The 9987-nt window shown below is 34.3% G+C and overlaps 1 protein-coding gene across 1 annotated transcript; it reads right to left on the reverse strand.

Annotated features, from left to right (window-relative positions):
* Nucleotides 1-7050: 7050 nt before the first annotated feature.
* LOC140746817 (uncharacterized) lies at nucleotides 7051-8617 on the reverse strand. The gene has a single exon (XM_073078913.1). It carries the CDS (start codon nucleotides 8497-8499, stop codon nucleotides 7594-7596), a length of 906 nt encoding a protein of 301 aa, XP_072935014.1. The 5' UTR covers nucleotides 8500-8617; the 3' UTR covers nucleotides 7051-7593.
* Between the last annotated feature and the right edge of the window lie 1370 nt (nucleotides 8618-9987).

The following is a 9987-nucleotide window of genomic DNA, read 5'->3' on the forward strand; positions in this document are numbered from 1 at the left end:
CCCATAAAGTATAAATGCACATCAGTTAATGATCTATAAGAAAACTGAGAAACTTATACGCTGCGGTCTTTGGAATATTATATTTAAAAAAAAAGTCTCCCATTCTACTTCTGACTGACTCACTTATACAGAATATTAGATGTCTGTTTTAAATTAATTATGCAACGCTTCGTTTTGTATTAATATTTCATTACATCTCTTAATTTGAAAACTTTAAAGGACAATGCCCATGATAGTATGGACCGCTGTCCAGAGTTGCATCAAATTGAAACTTGTTGTGGACGATGTATAATTAACCAAATACTACCACCAATAATTATTTTTTAGATCAGCACCCGGGTTCTGAAGTTATTTACCGAAATGTTACATAGCCTCAAAATCGAAAATATCCGACGATAGATTGATGGTCGGTTTTAACTGATAGTAGGTACCTATAATGTAGTTCGATTAACATATTCCATTTACTTTTAAAGGTAGTAGGTAAAAAAACCTAAAATAATCCTAAAAACCTAAAATAATGAATTGAGTATAAAATACCGCCATTTTAATTTTTAAGAACAACAATCAACATTTCGTCTTATTATATCTTAAATGGAATCCCCTGTTCAACGAAACTATTCTGATCGACAAATTATGTAAAAAAATCAAAAAATAATTTTAATATTACTTTCATTTTCACGCATGAGAAAAATTATTAGTCAAAACACTAATAGATCTTATTGAATTCCGAGTATAAAATACCGCCATTTTAATTTTTAAGAACAACAGTCAAATTTTGTCTTATTTTATCTTAAATGGAATCCCCTGTTCAAAGAAACTATTCCGATCGACAAATTATGTAAAAAATTCAAAAAATAATTTTAATATTACTTTCATTTTGACGCATGAGAAAAATCAGTACCAAGTATGGGCATTCTCCTTTGAATTTGAAACATTACACGTCCTTTTTGTTTGAAAATTGGGCACTATCAAATACTGGTAAATGAAGTTTTGTACCTTAAACGTTGATACGCTTAAACTATCGATATTATCAATTATGTGAGCCACTTACGAAATGATAAACGGGATCCACTTTGTATGAGATTCAGAGTAAATAATTTTAAGTAAAATAATAATAATAATAATAAATTTATGCTTTTACAATTTGAGCTTAGTTCTATTTACAAGTAACAGAAATTAAGTTATTATACGTATTAAGTGAGAAACGGTCACTGAAGCCTACATAAATTTAGATAGTCTCTTGTATACCATATTTAAAATGAGTCTTGCCTGCGACTTTGTTCATGTGGATTCAGAATATAATTTGAATTGCATTTTTAAAACGAGTCTTGCCTGCGACTTTGTTCATGTGGATTCAAAATATAATGTGAATTATACAATGCCGTCTGTCAAGATCACGGAGTACGTTGGTAATTTCGAATACTCCATTACCTGGTCATATAATGTTTAAAAATGTATACTTTTGACATCAACTTCGTAGTTTCGGTTTGAATGCATTTTCAAACATACAAACCGACAGACAAAAATTTTTCTTTTTCAAATATATTCGATGTAAACACGTGAAGATTTCATTCTTATTATAGGTATATCATAGCCAAATGAATAATAATGTTGTTTAATAATATAATCAAATATAAGCATAGGTACATTTCGATGGGATTTTCTTGTACAATAATTTACTTTTCATATAAATTTCATACGGTTCACAATTGCGTCATGTCTAGGTTTTCTCTATAGAAACATCGAGCGTCTCCTTGAGAGTGTTGGTTGTAAATGATACATATTATATTAATATAATATATACAGATATTACGCACTAATATATTTTTTTTACAAACTATATAAAAGTCAGGTGAAGCCGAGGCGTTTGAAATATATATAATAAATATGAATTGTTCGGTAATAAGGTGCATCATAAGATAGTTTGACTAACTGTTTGTTTGGCTGGCTGGTATAAAATCATGATCAACTTTAAAATACCTTTTTCAGGTCATAGAAATTTTAGGTTGTGATTGATAAGGAGCCACATGTTATGTAAAACAGTTATAGTTTTAAATCTGACGATCCTGATGAGACAAAATTAAAATTGGACAAGATTATTAAAATCATGTCATGTCATAAGTATTCAAAAATTTTAAATTAATCAGACCGTTCAAAGTAGGTAAAAATCGGATTCAAATATTCCGTTACATACATACAGGTCAAGTTAATAAAAGCGTGGCAAAAATAAAAGCGTGTTTAAAAAAATATTTTATCAGTTGTAGACACAAATAAGTATAGTTAAATAATGGCCGGTTTCTGAAGTAATTTTTCTTGGTAGGTACTCGTAGTTTACGAGTATGTATTCAATAACACTATCCGTTTGATAACTACGGAAAAAAAATCCGCTTCCGAGGAACTCAATGTAAGACGAGCTCTGTTTAAACTCCGTTTAGATTAACGGACCATTTTAATGTGTTTATTCTTTCCATAACATTATTTGATTTTTTTTAAAAACGACGTTTTGCGTAAAGTCTAGCAAATCTTCCTTAGTAATATACGTATACATAACTTTTACAGTAAAATAGCCCAAACTATAACTTCCTTATGGGAATCTTAATTTATAACTTTTGGTGAAATAAAAAAAAAAAGTTAAGTAGTTAAGCTTATTGCACAATTGACAAGTATGTCGCTGACGTGAACGCATGGGTCCGTTAAGCTTTGTTAATTAAATTTTGAAATTCATGTAATAGTATTTATTATTATAACTGAATATAAATTCAATTTAATGTTATGAAATTTCTTTCTGACTTTCAAGTGGGTTATGTAGCCCTACTTTGAAAAAAATAATTTGAATTTGTGATAAATAACGTAAAAAAAAATGGGTTCATACAACTTATTACGTGTTATATTGTGTGAAATTCGTGGTTTACCATTATTTAGTCTTTAACTTTGATATAAGTCATTTCAAATATAAACGATATATTATTATTTTGATACTGCTTCATCAGTTGATAAAAGACGTACGTTGGAAAGGCAACTATTTGTATAAAATAACATTGTAATAATTAAAAGAAGTACTAAGTAGTAATATAATAATGTTATAATAGTATTTTGAGTCGCACAGATTCATTTAGTGGCCAACTATAGATCTATCTATCTATCAGTATAACAGTTATTGAACAGGTTGTTGAGCATTCCGAAATGCACTAATAAGATAAACGTCATTATTCTGATGCGTAACTTTATCGAATCAATAGTTGTTAGAGATTTAACTATTGGACTTAGAATCCAGGCATAAATAAAGTGGGCAGCTAGATGTTGTCATTACTGTAGGTGTAGGAAACTTTGTGGTTTGATTTTTATTTATCTGGAGTTAAGATGGATTAGTGCAGATGCCTCGAGCAGTGTGATGTTCGCGGGTGTCTCTTGGTGATGCATATGGTTGGTTTGACCCAAGGCATCGAGTACCTTGAAGACACTAAGTGAATATTGCATTTTTGGAGTAAATTTGAGTTGAGCACTGGCCGAATGTTATCGTAAACAAGGTATAAAAACTGCGGCGATACATGACTAGAGTGATCCTATATGAACATCACCTAGTTATAACCGTGTTTTTTATTATTTAACAATGGTCTCATGCATTCGCTTCAATACCTGTCGCGCATATAACATTTATGTACAGAGTCCTTATGAACTATGTCCGCAACAGAAATCCGTGGTGAACACTGTTGGGGGAGATTTATAACCGGGGTAATACACAACTAGTGTGATTCTATATGAACATCACCTAGTTTAAGCCTTGGTTCGGATCAACAGTTCGGGCCTTTTACATGCGAGTCGGTATTGCAAGAAAATGCGTATAGTTTAAGCCATGTTTTTGATAAACAGTTCGGGCCTCTTACGTGCGAGTCGGTATTACAAGAAAATGTGTAATTCTACTGGACTTGGGCATTAAACAACTGATTTTCTTTTGCAGCTCTTGCATCAGACCATACACGATCGAGGACGAACGTGTGAGCAGGACGGCCGAATGTTATCATCGTTAATAAGAAGCTTGGATATTAACGATATCACATTTTTATAACGTTACATTAAAGTAATATGTGACTCATTTGACACTACAGTTTAAAAACAGATGCGGGTAGGTGAAGTGGGGATGACACCTTGGCGGCGCTCGAATTAACAGAGAGCGACATTCTGGTCGGAGACTTCAGCAAGAACAGTCGAATAACGGAGATACTTGTGTAGTTATAATACTTCTAATCACTAGTGTGAACTTACTTACGTATAGTTATTATATCGTTACTCTGTACCTTTTATGTGACTATAAGATTACACGCCTTCAAGACCTTCAAGATGACTATTATTTAATACAAACAATATAATTATATTGAATAACAAAATATTTTAAATCATAATTAACATATTACTGTAAAAAAATAATAAATCAATTAAGTATGTAATTAATGTTAGAATAACAAGGGTAAGATGCAAAAACTCGAGGCACATAATGCACGAGCGGTCATGCGATAAGATGCCGACGTCATTCGCAACTAAGAAAATAGTCATGGAGCAAGCGATATCGATTGTACGTCGCCGCGTAAGATGTATTACAAACTTGAATTGATCCTATCGAAGAAATTAGTTTATTTTAACTGTATAAATTATTTTGATAAAATTTCTTGGCTAATTTAAGAACCTAGTTTTTTATTGGGAGATAATTAATATTATCATGTAATTTTTTAAGATTTGTTAAATAAGGAGTGTTAAATGATATTTTAATAGCTTAATTTTGAACGGTTTGAATTTTTTTGTAATTAGTATCGCATGTGCTACACCAGACAGGGGAAGCATACGTCAAACAGGGCCGAATTAACGTGGAGTATATTTTAAGTTTTGTATTAGAACTTAGGTTAGAACGACGATTTAAAACAGGCGATAAGGCATTCATGGCTTGAATATCTTTATTTTGGAAATTTGAAGTGTTTTTAGACCAGTTAATTTTATTATCAATTGTCAATCCTAAATATTTTACCTCAGCACTCCAGGGAATACAATGATCGTTCACTTTAAGACATCTTTTTGGAGGACACCGCTTCCTGGAAAACATGATGGCTTCAGTTTTACATGTATTTAGTTTTAACTTCCATTTATTAAAATAATCCATAAGCATTTCAAGAGACCATTGAAGACGAGTAATAATGACATCAATATCACATGATGAAGTGAAACTAGCAGTATCATCGGCGAATCCTGCAAGTGCAGTATGAGGTTGCCTAGGGATATCATTGACGAATACTAAAAATAGACAAGGTCCTAAATTTGAGCCTTGCGGTATTCCTGCAGGTATACAGCGAGGCCTAGATGAGAAGGATCCAATGTGAACAGAAAAGGACCTTTCATGCAGGTAAGATTCAATTAACTTTACAAGACTTATGGGTACATTATGCATCATAAGCTTGTGAAGGAGACCATTATGCCACACCGTGTCAAACGCTTTTTCAATATCAAGTAGGATCAAGCCTGTTGATTGCCTTAAGTTCAAGTGGTGTGCAATATGCTCAACTAGTCTTGCTACTTAGTTGTTGAGTGGTTGAATGTGACTTCCGAAAACCAAACTGTTCAGGAATAATTTTATGTTCAATAATTTTAGCCAATTTTGAGGATATAACAGACTCAAATAATTTACTTAATCCAGGAAGTAGACTTATAGGCCTATAACTAGTGGGGTTTGTTTCATGTTTCCCTGGCTTTTTAATACAGATAACTTTCGCAACTTTCCAACTATTCGGAAAATATGCAAACTTAAGACAATCGTTGAAGATTTTAGTTATAAAAATAATACATTAATATATAGGAGATTCTTGATTAAAATATTGCTTATGTTATCTATTCCAGGAGATTTACGGCTTTTTAATTTTGATATTAATGTTTTGTATAAAGGAGTGATCAATTCAAACATAAAATTTTGATCGACTTGAGATAACTTTAATACGGTTTCAGCGACTGCACACTCAACATTATTTTCGCTATTCCAATTAGTGGTTAGAGTCATGTTTTCCAGAAAAGTATGAGCAAGAAGTTCACATTGCTCGTCTGTGTTAGAGGTTAGACTACCATTCTTGTGTTTTAGAGGAGGAATTACTGTGGCCTTATGGTTTAGTGATTTGACAACTTTCCATAAATCAGAAGAGGGATTGTCAACCTTAGCCAACTTAGAATCCCAAGACGAATCATTGTGTTGTTTAATTTTGGCTTTAATAATATATTGTAATGAATTTATTTGAGCACGAAGTGCATGTTTACGCAAGATATCGGTTTCTCTACGTTCAAATCTACGAAGACGATTCTTCTTTTTAATTAGATGTTGAATAAATTTAGGTAGTTTGGTAACAGCAGGTGTAACAACAATTTGTGGGACGTTATTAATACGAGCAGCAATAATAGTGTCGGTTAAGAAGATAACGGAATTTTCGATTTCGTGAGGGGAATTGTGTCTTGCAGAACTAAGAAAAATATGGTTATCAATATAGGATCTATAACCAGCCCAATCAGCTTTGGCATAGTTAAATCGGAGATGCGTCTTGCGATCAAAGGCACCTCCGACACTAAAAAATACTGGCAAATGGATGGAAGATAAACATTCAAACACACAAAGTTCATCGGCTGGTTGACAGTTTTTGCAGATAAGTATGTCCGGAGTAGAAGGCTGATGCGAGCTATTATAATGAACTAACGTCGAGGACGGGGGACTAAAAATAGCGTAATCGTTACTCAACATATGATTATAAAGTGTGTTACCACGACGATTATATGCGACACAATTCCAAAACGGGTGTTTAGAGTTAAAGTCACCCATCAAAAGAACATGATTATTAGATTTAAGGACAGCATCTAGATCACCAGTTAGTAAATCAGCATTAGGAGATTGGTATGCAGAAAATATAGAAAATTTCTTACCAGATATATAGATACTAATACCAATACATTCCAGGATGGTCGTTATTGGCTGGCATAAGAGAGTGTGTGTAATGTCACAACGATCATCAATCACAACGATGAATCACAACGATGTAGTGTATAACCTGGAGTACTTAGAGAGTGATTTGGGCTGAGGCGAGTTTCGCTTAAAGCGATCACATCAATTTCATTATCATAAACAAAATCAAGTAATTCACTGATCTTAGTGCGAATGCCGTCGGCATACCAAAATAAGATTCGCAGTACATTAGTACTGCCTACTTTAGACATATTAACCAAGATGTGACAAGATTAATAAAACCTTGTCAAACATTGATGTACAAGCACGGAATTGACCCTTAAGTGACTTAATAATTTTCAATATTTGAAGCATTTCAGACGTAATATCATCAGGATGCTCGATTTTCGCACTTTCAGGCTGGTCAGTACAAGGATTCTTTGACTCAAGAACAGAAGCTTTAGATGCTACTTTATATGACACTTCAGGTACGTCGTTGTCAGCATGGTCCTTCGCTGGTGCTGAGGCAATGTTAGCCCAACTGCGTGACGTAGAAGTTTCAGTCAAAATCTTAGGAGTTTGTTTCATGCTGCGAACATGCTTAAGTTCATTTCTTCTAGTTTCTAGTAACTTCAATAACTTTGGTGGGCACTGCATAGTCGGTAATTTGCTGGATGTTTTTCGCCGCAATTACAACATTGAGCTGGTTCATTATGATTCTTCTTTTGGCATTCGTGCGTGAGATGCGCCTCCATACATTTTACACATCTAGCGTTTAAGTTACAGTTTTTAGATGAATGACCGAATGATTGGCACCTGTAGCATTGAGTACCCATAAAGTTATTAGACTTGTATTTTTGTATTTTTACAACACAGTTATACATATATTTTATTTTACGAAATGATGACATATCGGAGCCGGGAGGTAATTGTACAAGATAAGGCGGACATGACACTTCCTTGCCAGCTGCAGTCTTCAATTTACGTACTGTTGTTCCCTGAAATCCCAACGAATGAAGCTCCTTGCTGAGTAAATCTTCAACATATGACGGTAGGCCAAAAATTACTGCTTTATACTGCCGTTCATCTTTTCTTGAGAAGGTATGGAAAGACATCTTCTCAGCTCTTAAGCCCTCTTGCAATTTTTGGTGACTTTCAGAAGAGTAACAATAAATAGCTAGTCGATTGTTTCCTTTATAAAGAAGATGGTAGGAACTAGTATATCGGGAGATCAATGTCTGAATATAATCATGGTTCCATTCCGGCTTAAGTACCATTAATATGGGTGGCACCTTATTGTTACTTTTAACGGCTGTCGCACTTCGAAGTTTCTCTGAGGTTAAGGATGAAGTCGGCTTGTCTGCTGCTAGGCCGCTAAACATATTATTTGTTGAAATGGCAGGTGGAGTCTTCATTTCACTTCTTGGAGCACAATTTTTTGGAATCTTCCAATCGCTTGGGTTTATTAAATCATACTCACTAGGTCTTTTCGCTGAAAGCGAAGAATTAGAGTCGGACCTAGTAAGATACTTCTCCATTTTACGGAACTTAGTATGCGGTTGGGACTCGATATCGATATTTGCGAGTCTTTTCCATCACTACTGTAATAAGCGCTACTTCGCAAGTTGGGGACTGCGTAATGCGTGCGATCGAAGCAGCGGTTCGCACTGCACTGAAAATATATTAATTACTGCATAATCTCCTCGTTGTTACATATTTTAACGCTTGTTTCGATCTATCCTAAAACGTCACGGTAGATCCACTAAGTTTACCTACATTATTCCATGTTTTAAAGAATTCCATATAACAACGGATTAGGAGCTTCTAAACGTGCCCATTGATGTATATCTAATATACTTGTACAATTAATTGTTTTAAAAATACTGAAAGAAAGATTGAATCAACGAAATGTGGCATCGTAACGTCAAGTACCGTCAGACTGATAGTTTCATTGATAGCTCTCAGTTGCCATCCAGCAAAAGTGGACGCCAGTCAGCACCCTCCCATTCACCCGCGAGTGTAGACGAGGACAAAACTTGTGTAAATTATGCATCGCGCTGAATAAGCACTGCAAAATATATTAATTGCTGCACAATCTCCTCATTGTTACATATTTAAACGCTTGTTTCGATCTATCCTAAAACGTCACGGTAGATCCCCTAAGTTTACCTACATTATTACGGACGACAGCGGCCCATAAACATAGTTTTTAATGTATAATGATAATAGAAAATAAGACATTTTATTGTAATAGATACGTCCTACTTAAATGATAAGAATAGATGTAAGAGTAGGATAGCAATAGAGTGTAAGCATAGAATTGTAAGAGTAAGACAGGCGATGTTAGAGAGGGACGGCAATAGGACGCGGTTGCTAACTGAGCCTGCGCCTGTTGCGGTACCCAAAATAAGTACTTAAGCTCGAAACAAAGAACTCGAAACAAAGCTAAAACAAGAAGAAAAGAACTGAAGATTTAAGTTGGAGTTTTATTTGAAAACCCATAATCTACATACATTATTCCATGTTTTAAAGAATTCCATATAACAACGGATTAGGAGCTTTTAAACGTTATGTTCTCTCCGCGTGATGAATCAGAGAGAACGGAATTTGTTAATTAGTCATTGATGACTAATAAAACACAGGAACACCGGTACCCAACTTTCGACCATTTTGTCTTGTATTCCTTTTTTGATTTTTTTATTTTTAATAATTTAAATTGATTTAATTTAGTCAAGAAGTAAAGAAATTTGACATTGTGTGGTTTTAATGAGTTTGTGGTTTTATTGAGGCTTTCAGATTGAGTTACGAAACCGTTTCGCGTGCCTCGATTCTTGCGTTTCCGTGGACGATATTAACACCCAGGTTGTAGCAACTGTCCACGAGGTAGGGTCTAAGTACTTCAAGGCCCCCTCCGGTGGTAAGTCTCGAGTTCTCTCCGAGCATACTCTCGGCCTTATGCGGGAGAGACGAGAACTATGTGTGCAGTCTCCAACCTCAATGTCGAAATACAGGCTGCTTAATAAACA

This window comes from Epargyreus clarus, unplaced genomic scaffold (genome assembly GCF_041222505.1).
Source record: "Epargyreus clarus isolate Ecla_fem2 unplaced genomic scaffold, WU_Ecla_fem_2.2 ptg000013l, whole genome shotgun sequence".
Lineage (NCBI taxonomy): Eukaryota > Metazoa > Arthropoda > Insecta > Lepidoptera > Hesperiidae > Epargyreus > Epargyreus clarus.

What these genes read in the sequence shown, in the direction of transcription:
- LOC140746817 (XM_073078913.1), bottom strand. Translation starts at nt 8,499, where the DNA reads ATGGAGAAGTATCTTACTAGGTCCGACTCTAATTCTTCGCTTTCAGCG.